The 25,966-nt window shown below is 37.4% G+C and overlaps 3 protein-coding genes across 6 annotated transcripts in view; all 3 read right to left on the reverse strand.

The window, feature by feature from the left end:
• Positions 1-692: 692 nt before the first annotated feature.
• Positions 693-17,591, reverse strand: LOC135675577 (pre-mRNA-splicing factor ATP-dependent RNA helicase DEAH7-like). The gene is made up of 15 exons (XM_065185859.1): positions 17,392-17,591; positions 16,632-16,681; positions 14,742-14,922; positions 14,476-14,655; positions 14,227-14,351; positions 10,633-10,730; positions 10,271-10,379; positions 8,602-8,779; positions 6,724-6,953; positions 6,463-6,642; positions 5,203-5,274; positions 4,941-5,117; positions 4,387-4,448; positions 2,636-2,788; positions 693-2,534 (listed from the first exon to the last, which is right to left on the reverse strand). The coding sequence occupies exons 2-15, from the start codon at positions 16,635-16,637 to the stop codon at positions 944-946; spliced, it is 3,342 nt and encodes a 1,113-aa protein (XP_065041931.1). The 5' UTR covers positions 16,638-16,681; positions 17,392-17,591; the 3' UTR covers positions 693-943.
• On the reverse strand, positions 16,978-20,970 carry LOC135677932 (eukaryotic translation initiation factor 3 subunit A-like). Its single transcript, XM_065190338.1, has 2 exons — positions 20,762-20,970; positions 16,978-17,329 (listed from the first exon to the last, which is right to left on the reverse strand). Exons 1-2 carry the CDS (start codon positions 20,968-20,970, stop codon positions 16,978-16,980), a joined length of 561 nt encoding a protein of 186 aa, XP_065046410.1.
• Positions 20,971-21,732: 762 nt separating this feature from the next.
• Positions 21,733-25,966, reverse strand: part of LOC103986559 (pre-mRNA-splicing factor ATP-dependent RNA helicase DEAH7) — a 30,797-nt gene continuing 26,563 nt past the window's right edge. For all 4 annotated transcript variants that reach the window (XM_065185862.1, XM_065185863.1, XM_065185864.1 and 1 more), the window contains exons 23-25: positions 25,420-25,481; positions 23,676-23,828; positions 21,733-23,574 (exon numbers count right to left, since the gene is read on the reverse strand). In XM_065185862.1, the coding sequence (XP_065041934.1) occupies positions 21,984-23,574; positions 23,676-23,828; positions 25,420-25,481 (1,806 nt within the window). In that variant the 3' untranslated portion in view covers positions 21,733-21,983. The remainder of the gene's footprint in view (positions 23,575-23,675; positions 23,829-25,419; positions 25,482-25,966) is intronic.

Raw genomic sequence — 25,966 nt, forward strand, 5'->3', positions numbered from 1 at the left:
CAATAGATCTAGCATATCTTAAAACCGCATGGTTGGTCAGTGCTCTATAGTGTTTTTCTTCAGGTGGCTCAAAGGTGTTTTGTATTAATTACAACAATGTTCCTTGATGAAATAAATCTGATACACGATCTCAATTCTCAATTGCTTTTCATGAAATTAACAGCCTGGTGAAACTATGATGCGTGGCATTTGCTTATACTAGAACAGGCGAAGTGGAGATCTGCAACACAAATAAATTGGAACTCAATCAAGAACCAACCATTTGTTCCAGCAGAGAGGGAGTCGCAATGTTCCAACGGAGTAGTCATGATGCCCCTTTTAGTTTCTGATATCTACTTTAGATGGTTCTTTTTGTTGCATAACACCACCATTCTGTTCTTTCCAAATTGACAATTTGGCAAACAGCTAGAAAATGATGCAAGAGAACCCACTGGATGATTTTAAGAAAACTAAAGACTTATAACAGATTCCTATATATTAAAGACCTATTTCAGAAGAAAGTCCTCATAACGTATTTGCGCTACTCATTTGCAATAATCATATTCATTCCTCTAAATCGCATGTGCTCTTCTAATGCATGCAACTCTTTCTACCAGATAATTCTGAAGCTTTATATCAAAACATAGGTCATAAATCAGAATCAGTATGTGGATCAGTCAATTGCAAAAACATAGCATTGGTTGGACCAGTCATAAGAGAAATCAGAATCGAGAAACAAAAAAATCACTAAATTTCAAATTTTATAAAATAAGGATAATGAAAAAGAAAAGCTGTAAATGAGATGACCCCCGCTTTCCATTATTGCTAGAGGCGAGGGGCAACAACTAGTCCGGTTCGACTGATGAGGTAAAGCAGAGGCTTTCAGCACCTTGCTCTCAAAGAGAAATCTGTTGCGGGCCTGACAAAAACAAGAGACCAGCAATGAGAGTAATTCTCAGGCCTCTTATTTATTCGGTCTGAGATACGTCCTTGGGCCCTTCCGCACACCTACCATGATGACTTGCTGCTGCTGTTTTGCCTTTTTCTCCCGTTCCCTCGCCTCGTTCAACTTATCTGCTTCCGCTTGCTCTTTTCTCAGATTCTCTATCTCCTCCTCCATTGCAGTCTTCTCTTCCTTCTGCTTCTTCTTGTGTTCAAGCATAGATGTATCCGACTCTTTAACAGAGAAAAACATTGGTCCCAGCTCAGCCAGCCAATGTGGCTCGACTGCAGTCACACATTGCATATACTCCTTTGTGGTCAGTACAAGTTCATGGTAAACCACGTAATCTGGAGTGTATCCAAGCCCATACAGTGCACTGCTGGGATGCAGGTGGCAGGGCATTCCATTCCGGCAATTCACATATTCACCCACACCTTTCAATCTGGCAGCATTGTGGAAATAAGCAGAACAGATTGCTTTCCTGACCACATCCCACTCCATCCCACATGAAGTCAGGGGAATCTTCAAGGACTTGAGTATGTCTAACAGCTGGGATCTGACTTCCCTTGCCTTCCTAAGGCCCTTCACATGCAAGAAGTGGTCATTGCACCAGTCCCCACGGTATTGGTTTGCTTTCCATTGTTGGTATACATTGAGAAGTGTCAAGTGATCAGATTCTGGAACAAAGAATTTTTCCCTTGCCGCATCGCTCTCCTCTGCCCGATCCTTTGGTCGGAAGAAAACTGAAGGCACTGAAAGCATAGACACGATTGTTAAAACCTCATTTATGCACTCTAGCTGCTCCCCCATCAACAACATTTTCGCAAGCGGTGGATCCAAGGGAAATTCCACCATCTTCCACCCAATCTCAGTGAGGCTTCCAACATTGTTCAAGGCGCCCAACACCCACAGCTGGTACATTGAATTGAGAATATTTTCCTGCGGGGGCGGATCCATGAAGTCAAAATCCAAAAGATTTTCAATCTTTAAGGATTTAAGCAGCAAAACCACATTGCCCAGATTTGTTCTCTGGATCTCTGGAACAGGGTTAGGAAGCAGCTCATTTTGATACGCAGACTCTGTAAATAACCGATAGCAAGTGCCAGGACCAGTTCTGCCAGCACGCCCAGCCCGTTGGTCAGCTGCTGCTCGGCTAACTGGAAACACTTGTAGAGCATCCATGCCCATTCTAGGATTGTAAACCTTCATTTTACCATATCCTGTGTCTATGACATAAAAGATACCATCTACTGTAAGGGATGTCTCTGCAATGTTGGTTGCAACAATGCATTTCCGAGCACCATCTTCAGCTTTCTGGAAGATCTTTGCTTGCAGATCAGCTGGCAACTGAGAATAGATAGGCAATATCAAGAGCTTTGGGACTGCTTTGCTTGTGGATGCGATGAGCTGTTCCATACGCTCAGCAAGAGCATAGCAGGCAGCTTCAATCTCATCCTGCCCTGTCATAAAGATGAGAATGTCACCAGGAGCGCTTGTAATGTGAATAGTCATCGCCTGCTTAACAGCAGCTTCAACATAGTCTTCACACGGTGTTTTGCTGTACAGGATATTTACATGGAATGTCCTTCCAGGGATTTGAAAAGTCGGAACACTGGAACATAGAGAGAAAAAGGTTAGGTTGGCCAGGAGTGCAGAGAGTAAATAAATGGGTCATCAGTAAAGGTATTAGCTTACAAAGCTGACTCATCTTACCCTCCAAAGAAGTCGGAAAATTTTTTAGCATTCAGCGTCGCAGACGTTACAATAAGCTTGAAGTCGCGTCGCCTAGCAACTACCTTCTTCAGTATACCAAATAAAACATCGGTACTCAGTGATCTCTCGTGTGCTTCATCCATGATAATTACTCTGGGAAAAAGAAGTATTTCTCAGGATACACAAAGTTCAAAAACAGTTCATGTTATGAAAGCAAAGTTCTATGTGATTTCCTAACAATTTTGTGCCTCAAAAAACAAAGCATAAAAATTAAGTTTGAGAAAACAAGCAAAAGACATTCAAAGAATCTTTCCCTCTTAACAATTCGAAGATCATAACTACCTAAAGTCTGTTATGTATATAGTAACTAGAAACAATATTTGTTTTATTGCCAATATCAACATTAGCAAACAGTGAAGTTTTTCAAGCTAAGACAACATAACATCACTTAGTTTAAATCAATGCATAACTCAAAGCCCTTGTACATAACGAGACTCTATCCTCTTCGATTCGTCGGACAGGAAGAGCAGAAAAACAATGAGATCATGAATAGAAATAGCTTTATGGGTCAATTTACACTATCTACCATGCAGCAAAGGAGAAAACAAAACTATCTGATAGCATAAGCTTTAGACATAGAAAAGAACACCAAGAACTAATCCATCCAAGCTTGCAGTTAGTATGTCCAGGAAAAAGAAAAAATCCACCACGAAGTAAATCTCTGGATGATCCAATGGAGAACAAGGACAAGCAATCCTGGTTGACCAGTAGGTGACCACCGCAAAAACAAAAAAGGTAGCTGAACAAGAAACCTCGATGATATCTGTTTGATGAAGGTAGCTGAACAAGAGATCAAATGACTTGAATTTCCACAGTTAGAAAGAATGACTTTCTGGAACAACTGTGAGCATAAGATTACAGCGGTACAGCATATAAAGGGGAGTGACATGGTGAAGGATGCAACAGTAAGAATTTATAACTACAATTATCATTTGTTGATTGTATGTTCCGACAGGTTATTTGCGTATCTTCCAAAAGTAGATACCCAATGATCTAATTTAATAGTCAACATTTAATCAAAAACCCATCTCTAAATCTGCTGCGAGAAAGCATAAATCTAAGATCTTTAATCCCCTCAAGCTAAATATTAGGAAAGATATTCTATGAAAAAGAATGGCACCTCATCTTCCAAAACCCCGCCCATCTCTACATCTTCTGTCAGAAAGCATAGTTCTAACTTCTAATATCCTTTTTCCCCTCAAGCTAAATATTAGGAAAGATCATATAAAAAAGAAGTAAGAAACTCTAAAATGTTCCTCCAATATGCTTTGGAAAAGCATAGTTCTATTTCCAACTTCTCCTAAAAGTAAATAACAAGAAAAAGTCCTTTACTAAACAGTGATGGAAGAGTGTTGTGAAAGATAATTCTCAGCAATGAGTCTTAGTTTACCAGGTAATAGGTTAGTTTTATGTTCTCCTTGACTTTTTAATACTGTCACATATAGACATAACCTCTTTTCATCTTCTACCAGTGCACTTGACAATTTACTTATTGATCTGATGGACGTGAACAAAGGAAGTAAATTTTAAGAATATCCAAACATCATGGCAGAAACAAATAATCCTGCAAGCTAAAGATAATTTTCTATGGAATTTCATATCATAGAATAAGAACAACCGATTCTAAAAAGTGTGGAAAATAAGTCTTCTTAAAACAAAAATAGAAACAAAAAAAAGGACAATAAGCATACCGGTATTTGTCAAGATCAGAGTCCTTCAATGTTTCACGCAGAAGTACCCCATCCGTCATGTACTACACAAATAAAATATAACATTCTGGTGAGTATACTTCAATCTAAGATAAATGATACAATTAAGTTTATCACCAGAAATTACTAGAAGATCCTAAATAGTAGGCCAATTAGTCCAATGCATAAGTGAATTAATCAAGAGAAGAATATAGCTAGAACTTAAGTAGGAGAAATCCTAATAAGATTCCATAGCAGTTGCTAAACCAATTCATAATAGTTAACATTTTGAAATAAACCTACTGTATATACAGTGGAATGCAATCAAGGAGTGAATTTTGTCATGGAACTAAAGATATCAAAGACAATAATAAAATGATCTAAATACTTCAAATACTGTAATAAAATGAACTAAATATGTCAAATACCATAATAAAATGGACTAAAGATGCCCATGGAACAAAAATTAACATCGGAAGTTCTAGACTTTGAAGTAAGCATAAAAATAATAGTAAGAACATGAAGTAAAGAAATTCCAAATAAGGTAAAAAAAAAACCTTTATTATAGTATTTGGACCAGTGACATCTTCAAATCTTATGGCATAACCAACTTTATCACCCAACTCTGTTTCCATCTCCTCGCTGACTCGTTTAGCAACACTCATGGCAGCCACACGTCTTGGTTGTGTACAACCAATAATACTACCATTTGTATATCCATCTTCATGAAGATACTGTCAGGTAGCTTTATCATCAGCATAACAATAAACGGCTTATATGTTGAATAAAATCAAAGAGAGTATTGGAAGTGGGTGTTACCTGTGTCAATTGAGTTGTCTTCCCAGAACCAGTCTCTCCAACTACAACTATTACCTGATTTTCACGAACAACCTAATGTAGAGCAAGCAGAAGAATTAAGCACAGTGATAAAAAATTGCATAGGAAATCATGAACATATCAAAAACAACAATGATATCGCCAACACGAGGAAAATTTTTAATGGTGTTACAACTAACATGTAATGTCTCAAATTTAATAATACATAGCACAGTTACTAAGGATATCAAATATACTGGGCCATGCTACAAGTGCAGGGTATCTTAGCCTCATTCATGATATGTGTAATATGGGAGTAGTTGAATTGTTATTTGGGAATCACTCATTTAAATAACTGGTGGTCCTAGAAATCAACTATGCATCTAACAACAATGCTAGAAAATATTTTAAAAACTGGTCTGATATTGATTTTGGTAATCTACGGGACCGGTACAGTACCATTTTGTCAATGGACTTATACCTTTGGTATCCTTGTATAAAATAAAAAATTAATTTCATGTGTACCATTATAAAGCTAAGCATTTTAATGAGAAACAAAGAACGAGAGGAAGAATGGGAGAGAAACTGAGAGAAAGGTGTGAGGGAAAATAAGAAAGTGAGAGAAAAGGGAGAGAAGCTAGAACAGAGAAGGGAAAGACAATTTGTGACAGAAACAAAGGGTTGTTGAGCACCATTGCAGTCGAATGTTGTCAGTAGCTGACAGAGAAAGGATTACAAAAGAGGCAGGGAAAGGGCAAGAATGTGAAATCGGTATTCAACTTCAGCGGTGCAACGCAATGGTGAGTAGTAGTTTGAGTGAAGAGGGAGAAAAGACAGAGGGGAGAGAGAGAGAGAGAGAGAGAGAGAGAGATCAAATGAGAAGTGTGTTAGGAATCATAGAGATAGCATGTGTTGAGTTAGTAGGTCACACTCCGTCCGTGTTTATCGCAGGAACAGAATGAGAAAAGACAAATAGAGTGTAAGGAGAGGGAAAAGCATTTGCATGGCTGCTTTGAATACTGATAGCAAAGAGCAGCAATCTAGGTTCGGATGGATGACTATGGTTGTGAGAGGTGGCGAGGGGGATGAGAGTTGTTAACTTTTGGTGTTAACTTGTTTTCCTAGGAAAGCCTTAATCATTAATTTCATTCAACATATAACAGAAAACACAAAATAAGATATGACGTTTAAAGAGAACCAAACAAAGCATGCATTACAGAGTGCAAAGTGAATATGTTGACCAATACGTTTATAGATATTGACCTTCAACAGTTCCTCACGAACAGAATATATTGGAAGATACTGCCTTTGTTGTGAAATGGACTTCGACTTGGCGAACTCACTTACTGCTTCACCTTTCTCTTTCATATGCCTTGCAAACTTGGCTTCCTCTTTAAAATCCACTTCGCCTTCTTCTCCTACCACTGCAGTATCTGCATCAATCTGATATTTGAGGCAGAGAAAGTTGAGTTATTCAAAGGAGATGGACAAGAAAATTAATCAGCTAAGATCACAAATACTAACCTGCTCAGCTGTCTTCTGGACCCCTAGAATGTCACCAAGTTTTGATCCTGCCAGCTCCCAAAACCGTTGGCGTGACTTATTCATACTCTGCTTTTCATGAATTTCCCTAACCAGAGCAGAACCTTTACGAGCAATTATGGCCATATCTGATGTGGGATCTTTAATAGGCATTACAGGTTCAGCCTGTTTTGTGAATACCACCCTACCATCCAGGAAAGGGGGCTTTGTATCTGCAAAAAGTTGGAACAGGTGCTCAGTAACTTCAGCCACTTGGTAATACAATTCATTAGGACCAAACAACACACATATCAGTATAACCATGTTTTGCCAGAACATGTCAATTAACACACATATCAGTATGTGCACGGAGGAAGTTGTGAGCAAAAAGCACAAGCAGCCTTTTGCAAAAATAGAACTTCAGTCTAGAGGATTCATCACTAAGAGTTTTTTTTTCTTTTTTTTTTTTACTTCATCAAAGATAAGTTAGGATTCCTCCAAACAAACATGGTATTTAAATAAAATTTGACTCACTCAAAACAGTGGAAACAAACAACATCTCTCTGAAAGACCAGCATTTTTTCATGACGCATGGATATTTATCATAGATGATGGAATATCAGATAAGTCTAACGCAGGACAATTTCTATTATTCAAGTCTTTTATCTTTTTTATCAATGATGGCCCTTCAGGATCTCTCAAGAAACTGCTTATATTTACAAGACTTCCCAGTAGACTTCTTAAACAAAAGGGTAGCTTGCTTCTGGCATAGGTATTGTATACTATAAAGAATGCAAATGACATTCAAAATATCTTAGAAACAAGTGACATTTCTCTTCCATAAGCTCTCAAACAGCTAGTTACGTTTATTACAGAAACAAATTGCACATTTCACAACATAAATCCTTTTGGAAACATAGTAAGGAATTGAAATTCTTAAAACACAAATAGTGAATGTTAATCATTAGCACGTTAATTCTCACAATTGTAACCCAACTCTTTCCGAGTATTAATTAGCACAAGAAGCATCAACCTTAGGTTTCTGTAACAAAATGTATAGTGCATTGCACATCCGCATAATTTACAATAGAACTGAAGATGTTAACAAAATGTGAAATTGTAATAAAAAATGAGGAAGAACAATTTGAGCCCAAAGCCAAATTGCACTTAGTCAGGTCTCCATTGAGTCTAGATATGTCAGGGTTAATCTTCCTATTTTTTGTAAATTTATTTATCTTACAGATATTTTCTGGTCAAATTTGAGAAATGATTTTTTTCTATTTTCTAGGTATTACAAAATTATTTTCATTAAAATGTATAGAAATGATTTTTTACCATATTTGGATATATTTAGGTTATATTATGATTCTAATGTTATCCTTACTTTTTATATGATATGCAATACCAAATCTTGGTAAATAATCCTCCATTTTTTATAGATTTGGGTATCTTTAAATTAGATTAGGATTCTAATATTATCTTAATTTTTGGTAAGATATGTGATAACAAATCTTGGTACATAATCCTCAGGTTTGTTATGCCAAAATAATCACCAAAGTTGAACAGGAAAAATGTGCAATAATAGAAAAATATCGGACTTGATATATAAGAATTTTTTCTTTAATTTATGCAAAATCCTTTTGTAAGCACTAATATGAATCTGATTATAATGTGATTACCGTAGACACCTCACTAGAACTTGTGAACCAAAATCTATAGCATGAACAACAAACATCATCCTAAGAGTTCATTATCAACTTCATATTCCTCCTTCATGACAGAATAGGACACCGAGGTACTCACAGGAACATAGCATCAATGGTAATGATAAAGACATTACAGAGTAATACTGTAGAACAATTAGATCTAACTTCACCATACCATGAACTAAAAGGATGACTTTGCGCTCATCCTCATCCTCAAAGTTAATCTGCACCTCTGTTCCTCTAACAGCCCCCGATCTCAATAGCTGTCGGTCTTCCCACTGAGCATTATCAGCAGTCAATTGTGATAACTTCTTACTTTGGGCAAGGGTCATCAATGTTCCATCCTTACGAGTCTGCAGCATTACACATATATAAGAAAAAAAGTGGTATATGTAAATGAATTTATTTTTTCTACTATGACTTGCAATAATATTAGTACAATCTCCAAGTTGTATCAAGGATAAAGATCCAGCAGGTGATAATGACTTTGGGTTAACAAAGTCTAGATAAGTCAGGAATCTAATAAGCCAAGCTTTTCAACCGCTAAAGACAAATTTAATTAACTAGCCTTACCTCTTGAATACATCCAATATATTTCAGATGATGTTCCATACATGATAACTTAACAGGCTACATATCAAACTTTCCAGAGGTGCCATTCACTATTTTATTTATTCTGTCTAGACATTCATTTCAAAAGCCTTAAGCTGCTCCTACCATTTCAAATATTCTTCTCGGCTACTCAACATAGTGGCAGACAAAACATAGCTGCTCTTATAAATAATTTTCTTTTAATCTGAAGGGTTACTGCTGGTTCAAAAAAACATGTTCATATCAAGCCTAATACTAATGTCCTGCATCATGAGAGAGTACATGTCTTGTACAAGATGGGTCATACGACCACCGCAATATCAAAATCAGAAACATGAAACTGCATGGGGAGCATTCTAGAACCTTCCACTTCATATCAGTAATATCAAAATCCAAAAAAGCTTCAGTCAAATTATTATGAGTGAAGCAAGCACAGATGTAAGAGGTGTATAAAACAGAGCGAATGTGAACAAGGTAAAAGGCCAGATCAGAAACAAGATGAATCTTATAAGCAGGGAAAAAGGATGACCATGTCATACTTTAGGGAAAACTTATATATTAATTTCATAACTCGATACAACATACATTTCTCCTAAGTAGTATAATAAAAATTAAATCTCGATATAGATCAGAAAGACAATAAAGATTACAATTGACTGCTTGTATTTCTTATTTTCTTCTTTCTCCCAAGCCATAATCTTTAATACTGTCATATCAAAGGCTGATATGATGTATTATTGCTACATCCATCAAGTATAAGTTTGATGCTTATTTTGGATAACAATTAATTAGTTACACATACCAAAAGCTGCACTTCAAATATTTCACCAGAAACCAAGGTTAGAATCCTAAAATAACTAAAATAGTCTCAATCCCTTTTCACAACAAATACTAATAAATTAAAAATGAAAATTCTGAAAGACAGAAAAAAAATAACTTGACACAATTAATTAGGACCCAACCTCATCCATAGACTAAATCTAAATTTATAATTGCATTAGTGGTATTAACTGAAGATCCAAAATGCAAGTATCACCATGCTACCCAGGAGTATGTGCTACTAGCCTCACTTTTACCAAAACTAATTGGCTGAACTCACATTGAAGTACTTCCAACAAAAATCATTTGTGCTTCTAATTGCAAGCTAACATGAAGAGATATAAATTTATAGAGCAAAAATAATATGGAAGCTTATATTGCTAAAACTACATTATTTCGGTATCAGGAATGGAAGAGGCAATGATATATTATACCAGTTTCTTTGCCAGTGATGCTTCTTTCTTTTTATAAGAAGCATCATCCCCACCAAACAATGACGAGCTATCACCATCAAACATTGTGTTATGTTCATCTCTGTCGTACCTACAAAAAAAACATCAAGGGACTTAGAGCGCAATTGATACTTTCATGACATACCATTCATTAAGCCCCAAAGGATTATGTACAAGAAGCAATACGTCAAAATTATAGAAAATAAAAGGTGCTCAATCCTTGTTTTCAGTAAAAATCTTAGAAAAGACAAGTTGATTAAATTGAATGTCGGAGTAACATTTTCAAGACAAGTTTATAACACTTTGATTTCAGTCAAAAGAAAGGTTCATAAACAAGCACCTACCATGCTCGGTCAGCATTGTAATCCATCTCTTGGCGCATTTCCTCTGTGATCTCATAAGGCTTAAATGTGGTTAAGGTGCTTTCAGCTGCTTCATTTTCCTGGTATGGCAGATAAACCAATGAACAAACAAGCGCAGATAAGCCTTTGAATTCATTAAAAAATAACTAAGAATCAAAGAATACTAAAAACAAAGCACATAGGAGAATGAAGCAGAAGCTAGAAGGTCATAATAATGAAGACAAATGGTATGGTTTTCTCACCATGTATAAATGAGGCTACATTAACTTAATAAATAATGATATGGCAACCAAAAATGGACAATATTCCCTTGGGAGTAATTAGGCATGAATTAGTAACAGAGCCAGTGAAATGCATAGCAAACAACATTACCAGATTTCAACTTGGTATCGCTGAACCTATTAGACGATGCAACAATCAAGTATTTAACGCTAAAATCTGCGATGCCAAGCTGGTTGACATGTCCCTTTCACAAAGAATTATATAAAAATATGGTAACAATGTTCGTCTCAAGGCACAGCTTTAACTTAGTTGCTAATCGTCTGAAGCTTGTTGCCTTGTACAGGAGTCATGAAAAGAAAAATAACCATGGGGGTGTTATTTGTTCAAAATTCTTTTCTCGAAAGGTTTTTTATGGTAAGCCATTTTCTTTTTATTGGAAAACCTTTCTTGTGCCTAAACGGAACCAAAGGATGTGACTTGTAACAGCATGTTGTCAGGATGGCAACAGCACAATGCAAGTTAAAACATCATGCCAACAAGTTGACAGTATGCAACTAATAGAACCACAAAATCCATTATACATATCCACCCACAAGCTATATTTATCCGAACACCTAACCAGGATACGAAGAATCTATTCCACCAACCTCATAGTACAGATTCATCTCCAAGGTATCATTGTTGCATAAAAACCATTCATGTCATGCCATAACTAGCCACCGAATAAGAAAAATTTTGAAAGGGAAATGTATATCTCACTGGATTATCCTAGTTGTAATTACTGACCAATAAAGCATGCAGCAATAGATCTAGCATATCTTAAAACCGCATGGTTGGTCAGTGCTCTATAGTGTTTTTCTTCAGGTGGCTCAAAGGTGTTTTGTATTAATTACAACAATGTTCCTTGATGAAATAAATCTGACACACGATCTCAATTCTCAATTGCTTTTCATGAAATTAACAGCCTGGTGAGACCCACCTGGTGAAACTATGATGCGTGGCATTTGCTTATACTAGAACAGGCGAAGTGGAGATCTGCAACACAAATAAATTGGAACTCAATCAAGAACCAACCATTTGTTCCAGCAGAGAGGGAGTCGCAATGTTCCAACGGAGTAGTCATGATGCCCCTTTTAGTTTCTGATATCTACTTTAGATGGTTCTTTTTGTTGCATAACACCACCATTCTGTTCTTTCCAAATTGACAATTTGGCAAACAGCTAGAAAATGATGCAAGAGAACCCACTGGATGATTTTAAGAAAACTAAAGACTTATAACAGATTCCTATATATTAAAGACCTATTTCAGAAGAAAGTCCTCATAACGTATTTGCGCTACTCATTTGCAATAATCATATTCATTCCTCTAAATCGCATGTGCTCTTCTAGTGCATGCAACTCTTTCTACCAGATAATTCTGAAGCTTTATATCAAAACATAGGTCATAAATCAGAATCAGTATGTGGATCAGTCAATTGCAAAAACATAGCATTGGTTGGACCAGTCATATAAGAGAAATCAGAATCGAGAAACAAAAAAATCTCTAAATTTCAAATTTTATAAAATAAGGAAAATGAGAGGAATTAGAAAAAATAGACCAAAGACATCATAAAAATAATGTTGCATATCATATATTAATTTGTAATGAAGTTACTCTAAATTACTATATTTCATAAGAAAATACAGCATGACAAATAACAAATTAGCTGATGCATCTTATTTATAGTTAATATATGAATATAATATCCAAAGAAACACAAAGTGCCGTGTGTTATATTATTCATTACCTTTAAATTACTGATAAATCCTGAAGGGGTTTTGTTTTCCTAAAAACTGAAAATGTTTTGCAAATATAAATTTTATTAAACAAGTTAATAAAGAAAATAATATAAATAGAAAATGTTGAAAATGTTGAAACAATATTGCAAAAACTAAAAATAAAAAATTAATATTTAAAAGTTTTATATCATTTTAAAATATTTAAAAGATATGTTAAAAATTATTCCAGCAATACTATGTAAAAATAAAAAATAAATTAAAATCAAAATAAGATTGAAATCTTTGTAGCAATTAATTACTACTAAATTCTTTAAATGTGAATTGGCACTTTGTAACGCTTAACTTCAGAAAATGCAATATAACATACAACAATTACTATTATACTCACTGTTGTTAACAGGTCCAGTTAAATTATGTCATCATCATAACGATAGTAGTAGGTAACATGTAGACACTGGAGTCTAATCCATTCTCTGTGGAATATAAACAGCATGTTGAATCTGGTCTAAATCCAAAAATCCAATCAATAATCCAAGATACAAAAATTTAAGTGAGATTCCTAAATCTGTCAGTCTTTCCAGTTTTGGGGCCCAAAAGGGAGGGGCACTCTTTCTCCTCCCTCTATTGCGCTAAGTCTGCCTCCCTCTTTCTTGTCTTGTATTCCTCTGCAAAATTTCTTCTTCTAGGTGCCCTCTCTTCCCTCACAATCTCCCCTCCCTTTTCCCTCTCTTCTTCCTCGTCTCAGTTATATTCTCTCATTCTCTCGGTCAAATGGCAAGATTCCAAGACTTAATGGGTTGGGATGTGCTAGGATAAACCAATAATGGAAATGTCTGATCCCAGTCAATTTATCTAAATACCCAATTTCTCGGAATAAATCAGATCACCCTCAGCCAATATTGATCCAATTATCCAACTATCCTACAACACAAAACCTAGTCCTGCTCCTAATTTGTAAGACATTATGTAATCTGCACAATTACATACAATAAAGATTGACACAAAACGTAGTTAATTGCATCATGAATAAGAGTCTCTACTGTTTATAGTGCATGAACCAAGCTACAAGAACAAAAGACATTCATCTGGACATCACAGTCAATATAAGACTGCCCTCAGGTCTATAAGGTTATACAATCATCAAATAACAAAACTAACCACATACAAATTGGAATTCAGAGATAAATATGCATACAGAGCAAACTAATGCAAGGAAATAGCTGGCATCTCATTCGTCAAAATTCAAGTTAGTCTCTTCCATTTATATTAATCATAGTCTAGAGCTTAATGGCCATGGTTAAACAAGCAACTAGAGACAAGAAGCATTTATCATGATTGGCCGGATTAATATTAAAAGCTTGATTGAGGTGCTACTTCTAGCTTTAAATGTTTTGGGCATTTATCAATATGTGCAACTCTACCTTAATTTCCCAAAGTTCTGTTTTTGATGCTAATATATTCTAGGAAAAAAAACCCATCATACAGGCACATGCAAAACTGAGAACACAATGCCAGGAACCATATAGCACTGTACTTATTAGAATTAAATAGAAAATAGAAACCCTATACAGGTACCTCTGAATCAGCTGCAACAGTAAAATGTAGCCGATGTTTTCCACTCTGAGACGAATCAGATCTTTTTGAGGAGCCTGTGGCACGTATTGGTGTTGGAGAGGGAGCTACACTATCCCATGGAGAACCTGTAGTCCCAATGGTCATTTTTATCATCAAAGCTTCTAGTGATAGTACAAATAAAGGTAAAAGAAAGAGATTTTCAAGTAAATGATATAATAACTAAAATCTGACTTATTTTGTCATACTTGCCTGCAGGACGAGGTGTATTACCGCCCAGCCACGGGGACACAAGCCATGCATCAGGTGAGGCACCTGCCAACATTGGAGAGGGTGAAGGTCGATATCTGTGAGACACAGAATAGTTGTCCCTAGAACCTCGACGTGGAGTATCTTCCCATTCCCACCTCCCGTCATCCCAGCCTGACCTAGCTGGGAATTATAGGTCTCATTAGCTCAAATAAAAAAACCATGTAGACAACTGAATAAACCACATTCAATCAAAAGATCAAACTTACAAGGAGTGTTTGAAGTCTGTTCGTGCCGACTCCTCTTCCTGCTATAATCCGTAGTATATCTGGATCTCCCGTGTTCATCTCTTCTGCCATATTCAACACTGCGATACCTTTGTTTCTCACTCCTCTCGTAATTATCTGAACTGCGAGAATGAATGCTCCTAGAGCTTCTAGACGAAGAGACCTTTCGAACATATTAAGATAGTGCATGTTAATATATACTAAAAATAGAACAGATCATCACAATATACCAAAGCTTATTTCATTTTTAACATCAAATAATCATTAATCAACAATTTGATTAGAAAATGTTAGTTACATGGTGATGACGATAAAGACGATATTTATCTGAGTTACCTTTGGAATTTTGGTCCTAGAGACTTAGTAATTTGTAATATCTAATCATCTCATTCTCTTCTGCTTTTCTAATATAACGAGATATAAAATATGTGCAGAAAAATGAAAAAGAACAGTAAAGTGGTACAAATGATGCTCCCAATCACTGATCTTCACTACAAAAGCACTTAAAGAAACTCAACCCAACCAGCATCTTGTTAATAAGGTCTATCATAGACCACCCATCGTCTTTGCAGACTTACTAGCCCACGAGGAATTACTTGCTTACGGTGGGCCTCGAATGGTGTAGATCCCAAAAGGCACCTTTGAGAGAGGAGCAGCCTTCAGCTTTGTCCTAGGCATTGGCTCTCCAACTCTTCAACTAATATGGAACTAAATGTGGCCTCATCACAGCTACAGATACTGTGGCCCGCAAAGATATGTCGGCTCTACGGTAAACCTTGCACAATTTTGACCTTTTAAGGTGGACCCCAAAGGAGATCTCCGAGAGCAGGTGGCTTTTGGCTCTCTTTATTAGGCATTCTTGCCAACTCGACTAGATGTGGCTCATCACTTGCAAAATAGAACATTATATAATTCTTAAGAAGGTTGAAGGCTTGAGGCTATATTTCTACACAAGAGATATAGTTGATATAACATGGTTAAACAGAACTATGCAAGTATAATATTTAGGATGGCCATCCATGCTTACTTAAGCGCACATCAAAAAGAACATAAAAAACTAACAATTTGCATTTACCCATTTTGATATGCACAGAATTCATATAAGCCGGCATGATAAGATTTTGGTGCTAACATGCACACCCTAAACCCAAAAAAATACCTAGTTTTAACAGCGAGCACGGTAACAACTTTTTTCTACGAAGATAGATTAGGCCTGCTACTTATTTCTAGTATGACATGATATATGCCTGAACCAGCAAAGGAAATGCATGGCAAGACATTGTACCATACCAACCAGACAACAAGCAATTCCTTCATACTTTCTTCCGTCATCGAGTCCCAATCTTAGCATACATACTGTTCTCACTTTCCAGCCACCACATACATGTCGCTAATCTCGGCTTTGGTTTTAGTAAAAATGCATTATTCCTAAACAAAAACCAACTGAAACAAACTCTATAGAAGCAACCCAATACAAGTAAAGAACTACATGCACATGATCCCCAAAAGAATATTCTCGAAAAAGCTGCATACAATTTTGATCTTACATAGTATCATTTAAACCAACATTATCATGTTGTTCTACTTTATTCAGCCCCAAGAGCCTCCACACTTCCTGACCACATCCACGGTCTAGCAGGATAACAAACTCTATTTTTCCAAGATAGTGGTTGTTGAGTTTATATCGATAACCTTTTTCACTTCCTACATTGATCAAATGGTGCACATGCAAATGCAAATGAAGTTGTCTAGTCAGAAGTATACCGATAAAAAACACAAGATCATAGGAGAATGTATGTTAAACCATGAAAAGAAATGGACTGGATAATTAATAACAGTTTAATAAAAGCTGAATATTAATTTAAAGCTCACCTCCATAATAGTTCTTCCACACGCTACTTGTGATGTGAAACGGATACTATCTGCATATAATTATGATACAATAGCATTCAATTAGAAAGCAGAAAGAACCATAAATGTTATGTAACAACAAATTATCAAAAAATAAATAAATTTTCAAACGAGTAAAGAGAAATATTCTATATTCTTATGAATGACCCCTTCAAACAAATCCAACCAAGTTTTTTTTTTCCTCAAAATCACTCAAGAACAAAAGATGATATCATAAAAACTTAACCCTCTCAAAATCTACATGCATCACGATAGTTCGTCTGAGGGGTATTTTCGTAATTTGGACAAAGGATAGAACCGAAATTTCTCAAATTTCGAAGGGTAAAACTGTCTTTTGCCCAGAAAACCCTAACCCTCTCCCCTTCTGTGTTGCCGGCGGCGGCCACTGCAGGGGCCGGGGGGCGGGGGGCGGGGGCGGCGCCGCCCCTGCAGGTGGGCGCCACCGCGGGCGCGGCACCCGCAGGAGCCGCTGCCTCGCGGCGCCTCTGCCCACGGGCGGCGCCGCACCAGCTGGCCAGCGCCGCCCGCTAGGGCTCGCTGCGCCGCTGCTAGCGGCTCGCGTGCAGGCCCAGCGCCGGCAGGCGACGCCCTTGCGCGCGGGCGCAGTGCCCGCGCGCAGGTGGCCGCCGTGCCTGCGGGCGCCGCTGCAGGCGACCTGCCTGCACGCAGATGGCAGCGCTGCCCCGTAAGCTTAGAAAAAGTACTAGCCCCGTATGCTTACTTCTTTCTTGATTTCTTCTTTGATTGAGCGCGGTTCTGCAGGGGCGATCTAAGGCCTCTTTCTTCTTGTAGGTGCCTTCGCAGCAGTCCGTCGTTTCTTGAGAATCGGACGTTGCTCGCTCAAAGATCCTATTCCAATCATAAGCCGCTGCAACAGTAATGTAGCCTACACCGCGGAGCGTAGCTTCCGGCCTTCCTTTAAGCCTATAAATAAGGGCAGCAGTTTACTCATCTCTTTTGAGTCTTGTCGGTTCTGTATCGATTGTGGCAGAAGGTTCGCCGAAACATAAAATAAATATTTTAAAATCAATCTATCGTACGAATAATATATCATTGTTGAAAAATCTTTAGGGTGAAATTACATACGTAACGAAAGAATAAAAAATAAAATCGTTAATTCCCCGTATGTTTGTTCGTTGTCGTGCGAAGATTGATACGCAAAAATTCGTAAAACTTAAAATTACATATATAATAGATAGATTGTATATCCCGATGCCTCTGTAAATTTTTACGAGAGGGTGAAAAGGGTCAAGCGCCCTCCTCTCCAGCAGTGATTCACACGGCAAAATTGCGACGCTCCTCAAAACTCCAAACTAAATAGAAGTCCCTATCAAACCCTAATGAATCCTCCCCTATTGAGTATTGGATCTGCATCCAATTACCCAAACCTTTTTAGATTCGTAGATCTATATATTTAATAATCTATAATTGGCTTTTATTAGATCTCATCCATAGGATCCAATAATTCATGGGCTTATTGGATATCTAATAAGATATATGCTCCCTCTAGGTCCAATATCGAGCTGGTCGTGAGTCATACCTGTCAGAACTCCTTCTAGCTTAGTGTATTATTATCTCCATAATAATTCATTCGACTCATCGACTATGGATATACTAGACCACTATGCCGCAGTCCCCAGATAATACAGAAGAATCCAATTAATTGGACCTGATCACGTGATCTACACGTATAAATAATGCAATTTTGAGTACAGTCAACTAACTAGATGTGTGTAAAAATGATCAAACATCCATCATCTTATTGACACCGACGGTCACCAGACTCTGAATCGACGCTTTCGATTCACATGGAGCATTGGAAAATGATCCCCACTCGACGTCTTATTAATTCCACGATGGCTGGTGACGTCTTATTAATTCTACGGTGGCTGGGGACGTCTTATTAATTCCACGGTGGCTGGTGCAGAAGGTCCGAAGACCTGGTGGTACGGTTACCCTCCTCCAATTGCAGATTAAGAGGACGAAAAATATACTAAAACCGTGAAAAGTGGTTCGATCCCCATTTATCTTACTATCATATTCTGTTAACAGATGCCAACTGCCAGCAGACTCCTTGTCATAACCTTACTCTCTCCGACTCGTCCAAAAACTCTTTAGCCTATCCATTGATATTCATTTTCAACCACTCGCTCGTAGGTCATAGATGATGTCAGCCAATTACATTGAATGCTTATTAGATGATGCTTCATGTCTAAGCTGGCTACACCACTTAGAGTTATTTTCTTATTAGACTTTCATAATCATAAGATGTTTTATTATGATCGATTCGATTATATCATTGTCATAAGAAGTTTCATGGCCGATTTGATCATTTTGTCAATTCGATCTCATTATTGTGTCGTAGGATGCTTGATGGTTGATTGTTGTCATCACATGTTAGTTCATGACTGATTGATTGCATCATTAATGTATGATGCATCAATTGTGCTATCATGGTAGAATGCTTCATGGACGATTCAATCACATTATTGTTAGAAGATACATCTTTGGATATTTCGATCGTGTTGATACAGGGATCGCCTCTTCATGTGGTTTTGGCGTGACTCTTCATTGCTTGTGTTATGCGTGTTATTCAATTTTCTCGCTTTGAATTTCGATTGCATAACGAATACTGTTTCGTGTGCAAAGTTTGTTAGTGCCTAGCCAAGATTTGATCGGTTGTGTTATGCATGTAATTTTAACACTGAAAAATTAGCATCCATCCTAGTTAAACAATGCATTTATGTTGAAGCGACTCTCTATTAAAGCAAAGATTTGGGTCTTAATCCATCAAATAAAATCGATCTTGAAGGTTGCAAACTGAAACCATTTCTACAAGCTCAATGCAATGTATCTTTCCCTCATAAAACATCGACTGCTGACTATCGCAAAAAAAAGACTTAAAAGAGCAATGAATAAAGAATAAAGAAAAATACCGTTTCCAAATGAACAGAACCAGCGCAATAATCAACATCAAGAAACCAAAATACCAACAATTACAAGAGTTTCGATATAAAAAAATATTAAATAAAAAAACAAACATGAAATACGAAAATTGGATCCAGCATTTACCCTTGAAACACATCGGCCAAGGATCACCTGATTATGAGCTCTAGACAATTGAATCGGGCTTCGACGGTCGCAACCATAGCTACGGAATCCGACATACAGAGGGCCGAACGATTCCCACAAATAAACCTTGCTTCTCGTGCTGCAAGCCTGATCTTTGGGGCAGCCCTAACCCAGGCATTGCTCCTCGCTTCGATTCAAAGCGAAGGGTGGGATGAGAGTCTCAGAAAGGATCTCTATAAGGAAAAGATTGGGAGGTACTTGGAAGGTGAAACAAATCGGTCGAAGAAAAGAACTTGGAATGGGAAAGAGACGTCGTTCGAAGAAAAGACACCCCCTTTTGTGCTCGTTGACCCATAATTACCGCTCATTAACGAGCAAGGCTATATAAGTAATATCGTTAGTCATCGGTTCTTTTGTAATATTTAATTTAAGACATATTATGTATAATTGATCGCATATAACTCGTGCATTATATCTTCTACTTAGCAAACCGAAGGCACATTGTTTCATCGGTCAAGAATGTTAATATAGCATGCCTTGTTAAAATGTCCAGGTCGAAGATACGAGCAAAATATATGAAGCAAGCAGATAAATCAAGACATAATAAATCTGAAACGTAATTTTGACTGACATAATAATGCTATTTTACGGTATCTTGTCCCCTTCAAAATGTGAGCATCTTCCGCCCAACAAGAACGTGCTATGTCAGCTGATAAGCTAAAAAGATTTCATGGCACATGAAAACCTCTTGAATCAAAGAATATAAAGGATACAGCATACATTCTTTCACCAAGTTTATGTACACATGCTCTTTAATCTTTGGATAGTAATGGCCAGTGATATAACAAAGCTTAAGTAATATGGGGTAACTTCATAAAAAATATGGCTCTCTGAGTGTTGATATTCATTCTGATTAGTAATTCTTATGGTACAACAGATACGTTTCAAAGAAAACACAAGTCGCTAGCTCTAGAAATTTTAGCTCGATTCACAAACCTTATTTATTGGGTCTGAGATACGTCCTTGGGCCCTTCCGCACACCTACCATGATGACTTGCTGCTGTTGTTTTGCCTTTTTCTCCCGTTCCCTCTCCTCGTTCAACTTATCTGCTTCCGCTTGCTCTTTTCTGAGATTCTCCATCTCCTCCTCCATTGCAGTCTTCTCTTCCTTCTGCTTCTTCTTGTGTTCAAGCATAGATGTATCCGACTCTTTAACAGAGAAAAACATTGGTCCCAGCTCAGCCAGCCAATGTGGCTCGATTATCCTAGTTGTAATTACTGACCAATAAAGCATGCAGCAATAGATCTAGCATATCTTAAAACCGCATGGTTGGTCAGTGCTCTATAGTGTTTTTCTTCAGGTGGCTCAAAGGTGTTTTGTATTAATTACAACAATGTTCCTTGATGAAATAAATCTGATACACGATCTCAATTCTCAATTGCTTTTCATGAAATTAACAGCCTGGTGAAACTATGATGCGTGGCATTTGCTTATACTAGAACAGGCGAAGTGGAGATCTGCAACACAAATAAATTGGAACTCAATCAAGAACCAACCATTTGTTCCAGCAGAGAGGGAGTCGCAATGTTCCAACGGAGTAGTCATGATGCCCCTTTTAGTTTCTGATATCTACTTTAGATGGTTCTTTTTGTTGCATAACACCACCATTCTGTTCTTTCCAAATTGACAATTTGGCAAACAGCTAGAAAATGATGCAAGAGAACCCACTGGATGATTTTAAGAAAACTAAAGACTTATAACAGATTCCTATATATTAAAGACCTATTTCAGAAGAAAGTCCTCATAACGTATTTGCGCTACTCATTTGCAATAATCATATTCATTCCTCTAAATCGCATGTGCTCTTCTAATGCATGCAACTCTTTCTACCAGATAATTCTGAAGCTTTATATCAAAACATAGGTCATAAATCAGAATCAGTATGTGGATCAGTCAATTGCAAAAACATAGCATTGGTTGGACCAGTCATAAGAGAAATCAGAATCGAGAAACAAAAAAATCACTAAATTTCAAATTTTATAAAATAAGGATAATGAAAAAGAAAAGCTGTAAATGAGATGACCCCCGCTTTCCATTATTGCTAGAGGCGAGGGGCAACAACTAGTCCGGTTCGACTGATGAGGTAAAGCAGAGGCTTTCAGCACCTTGCTCTCAAAGAGAAATCTGTTGCGGGCCTGACAAAAACAAGAGACCAGCAATGAGAGTAATTCTCAGGCCTCTTATTTATTCGGTCTGAGATACGTCCTTGGGCCCTTCCGCACACCTACCATGATGACTTGCTGCTGCTGTTTTGCCTTTTTCTCCCGTTCCCTCGCCTCGTTCAACTTATCTGCTTCCGCTTGCTCTTTTCTCAGATTCTCTATCTCCTCCTCCATTGCAGTCTTCTCTTCCTTCTGCTTCTTCTTGTGTTCAAGCATAGATGTATCCGACTCTTTAACAGAGAAAAACATTGGTCCCAGCTCAGCCAGCCAATGTGGCTCGACTGCAGTCACACATTGCATATACTCCTTTGTGGTCAGTACAAGTTCATGGTAAACCACGTAATCTGGAGTGTATCCAAGCCCATACAGTGCACTGCTGGGATGCAGGTGGCAGGGCATTCCATTCCGGCAATTCACATATTCACCCACACCTTTCAATCTGGCAGCATTGTGGAAATAAGCAGAACAGATTGCTTTCCTGACCACATCCCACTCCATCCCACATGAAGTCAGGGGAATCTTCAAGGACTTGAGTATGTCTAACAGCTGGGATCTGACTTCCCTTGCCTTCCTAAGGCCCTTCACATGCAAGAAGTGGTCATTGCACCAGTCCCCACGGTATTGGTTTGCTTTCCATTGTTGGTATACATTGAGAAGTGTCAAGTGATCAGATTCTGGAACAAAGAATTTTTCCCTTGCCGCATCGCTCTCCTCTGCCCGATCCTTTGGTCGGAAGAAAACTGAAGGCACTGAAAGCATAGACACGATTGTTAAAACCTCATTTATGCACTCTAGCTGCTCCCCCATCAACAACATTTTCGCAAGCGGTGGATCCAAGGGAAATTCCACCATCTTCCACCCAATCTCAGTGAGGCTTCCAACATTGTTCAAGGCGCCCAACACCCACAGCTGGTACATTGAATTGAGAATATTTTCCTGCGGGGGCGGATCCATGAAGTCAAAATCCAAAAGATTTTCAATCTTTAAGGATTTAAGCAGCAAAACCACATTGCCCAGATTTGTTCTCTGGATCTCTGGAACAGGGTTAGGAAGCAGCTCATTTTGATACGCAGACTCTGTAAATAACCGATAGCAAGTGCCAGGACCAGTTCTGCCAGCACGCCCAGCCCGTTGGTCAGCTGCTGCTCGGCTAACTGGAAACACTTGTAGAGCATCCATGCCCATTCTAGGATTGTAAACCTTCATTTTACCATATCCTGTGTCTATGACATAAAAGATACCATCTACTGTAAGGGATGTCTCTGCAATGTTGGTTGCAACAATGCATTTCCGAGCACCATCTTCAGCTTTCTGGAAGATCTTTGCTTGCAGATCAGCTGGCAACTGAGAATAGATAGGCAATATCAAGAGCTTTGGGACTGCTTTGCTTGTGGATGCGATGAGCTGTTCCATACGCTCAGCAAGAGCATAGCAGGCAGCTTCAATCTCATCCTGCCCTGTCATAAAGATGAGAATGTCACCAGGAGCGCTTGTAATGTGAATAGTCATCGCCTGCTTAACAGCAGCTTCAACATAGTCTTCACACGGTGTTTTGCTGTACAGGATATTTACATGGAATGTCCTTCCAGGGATTTGAAAAGTCGGAACACTGGAACATAGAGAGAAAAAGGTTAGGTTGGCCAGGAGTGCAGAGAGTAAATAAATGGGTCATCAGTAAAGGTATTAGCTTACAAAGCTGACTCATCTTACCCTCCAAAGAAGTCGGAAAATTTTTTAGCATTCAGCGTCGCAGACGTTACAATAAGCTTGAAGTCGCGTCGCCTAGCAACTACCTTCTTCAGTATACCAAATAAAACATCGGTACTCAGTGATCTCTCGTGTGCTTCATCCATGATAATTACTCTGGGAAAAAGAAGTATTTCTCAGGATACACAAAGTTCAAAAACAGTTCATGTTATGAAAGCAAAGTTCTATGTGATTTCCTAACAATTTTGTGCCTCAAAAAACAAAGCATAAAAATTAAGTTTGAGAAAACAAGCAAAAGACATTCAAAGAATCTTTCCCTCTTAACAATTCGAAGATCATAACTACCTAAAGTCTGTTATGTATATAGTAACTAGAAACAATATTTGTTTTATTGCCAATATCAACATTAGCAAACAGTGAAGTTTTTCAAGCTAAGACAACATAACATCACTTAGTTTAAATCAATGCATAACTCAAAGCCCTTGTACATAACGAGACTCTATCCTCTTCGATTCGTCGGACAGGAAGAGCAGAAAAACAATGAGATCATGAATAGAAATAGCTTTATGGGTCAATTTACACTATCTACCATGCAGCAAAGGAGAAAACAAAACTATCTGATAGCATAAGCTTTAGACATAGAAAAGAACACCAAGAACTAATCCATCCAAGCTTGCAGTTAGTATGTCCAGGAAAAAGAAAAAATCCACCACGAAGTAAATCTCTGGATGATCCAATGGAGAACAAGGACAAGCAATCCTGGTTGACCAGTAGGTGACCACCGCAAAAACAAAAAAGGTAGCTGAACAAGAAACCTCGATGATATCTGTTTGATGAAGGTAGCTGAACAAGAGATCAAATGACTTGAATTTCCACAGTTAGAAAGAATGACTTTCTGGAACAACTGTGAGCATAAGATTACAGCGGTACAGCATATAAAGGGGAGTGACATGGTGAAGGATGCAACAGTAAGAATTTATAACTACAATTATCATTTGTTGATTGTATGTTCCGACAGGTTATTTGCGTATCTTCCAAAAGTAGATACCCAATGATCTAATTTAATAGTCAACATTTAATCAAAAACCCATCTCTAAATCTGCTGCGAGAAAGCATAAATCTAAGATCTTTAATCCCCTCAAGCTAAATATTAGGAAAGATATTCTATGAAAAAGAATGGCACCTCATCTTCCAAAACCCCGCCCATCTCTACATCTTCTGTCAGAAAGCATAGTTCTAATATCCTTTTTCCCCTCAAGCTAAATATTAGGAAAGATCATATAAAAAAGAAGTAAGAAACTCTAAAATGTTCCTCCAATATGCTTTGGAAAAGCATAGTTCTATTTCCAACTTCTCCTAAAAGTAAATAACAAGAAAAAGTCCTTTACTAAACAGTGATGGAAGAGTGTTGTGAAAGATAATTCTCAGCAATGAGTCTTAGTTTACCAGGTAATAGGTTAGTTTTATGTTCTCCTTGACTTTTTAATACTGTCACATATAGACATAACCTCTTTTCATCTTCTACCAGTGCACTTGACAATTTACTTATTGATCTGATGGACGTGAACAAAGGAAGTAAATTTTAAGAATATCCAAACATCATGGCAGAAACAAATAATCCTGCAAGCTAAAGATAATTTTCTATGGAATTTCATATCATAGAATAAGAACAACCGATTCTAAAAAGTGTGGAAAATAAGTCTTCTTAAAACAAAAATAGAAACAAAAAAAAGGACAATAAGCATACCGGTATTTGTCAAGATCAGAGTCCTTCAATGTTTCACGCAGAAGTACCCCATCCGTCATGTACTACACAAATAAAATATAACATTCTGGTGAGTATACTTCAATCTAAGATAAATGATACAATTAAGTTTATCACCAGAAATTACTAGAAGATCCTAAATAGTAGGCCAATTAGTCCAATGCATAAGTGAATTAATCAAGAGAAGAATATAGCTAGAACTTAAGTAGGAGAAATCCTAATAAGATTCCATAGCAGTTGCTAAACCAATTCATAATAGTTAACATTTTGAAATAAACCTACTGTATATACAGTGGAATGCAATCAAGGAGTGAATTTTGTCATGGAACTAAAGATATCAAAGACAATAATAAAATGATCTAAATACTTCAAATACTGTAATAAAATGAACTAAATATGTCAAATACCATAATAAAATGGACTAAAGATGCCCATGGAACAAAAATTAACATCGGAAGTTCTAGACTTTGAAGTAAGCATAAAAATAATAGTAAGAACATGAAGTAAAGAAATTCCAAATAAGGTAAAA

The sequence above is a fragment of the Musa acuminata genome, chromosome BXJ1-6 (assembly GCF_036884655.1).
Source record: "Musa acuminata AAA Group cultivar baxijiao chromosome BXJ1-6, Cavendish_Baxijiao_AAA, whole genome shotgun sequence".
Lineage (NCBI taxonomy): Eukaryota > Viridiplantae > Streptophyta > Magnoliopsida > Zingiberales > Musaceae > Musa > Musa acuminata.

Coding starts and splice junctions, on each gene's coding strand:
- LOC135675577 (XM_065185859.1), bottom strand. Junction 6,643..6,723: donor TCCAGAAGACAGCTGAGCAG/GTTAGTATTTGT, acceptor CTCAAATATCAG/ATTGATGCAGATACTGCAGT. Junction 5,118..5,202: donor AGACAACTCAATTGACACAG/GTAACACCCACT, acceptor GCTACCTGACAG/TATCTTCATGAAGATGGATA.
- LOC135677932 (XM_065190338.1), bottom strand. CDS start 20,970: ATGTTTTTCTCTGTTAAAGAGTCGGATACATCTATGCTTGAACACAAG. Junction 17,330..20,761: donor GTGCGGAAGGGCCCAAGGAC/GTATCTCAGACC, acceptor ATCTGCGTGCAG/GCAGGTCGCCTGCAGCGGCG.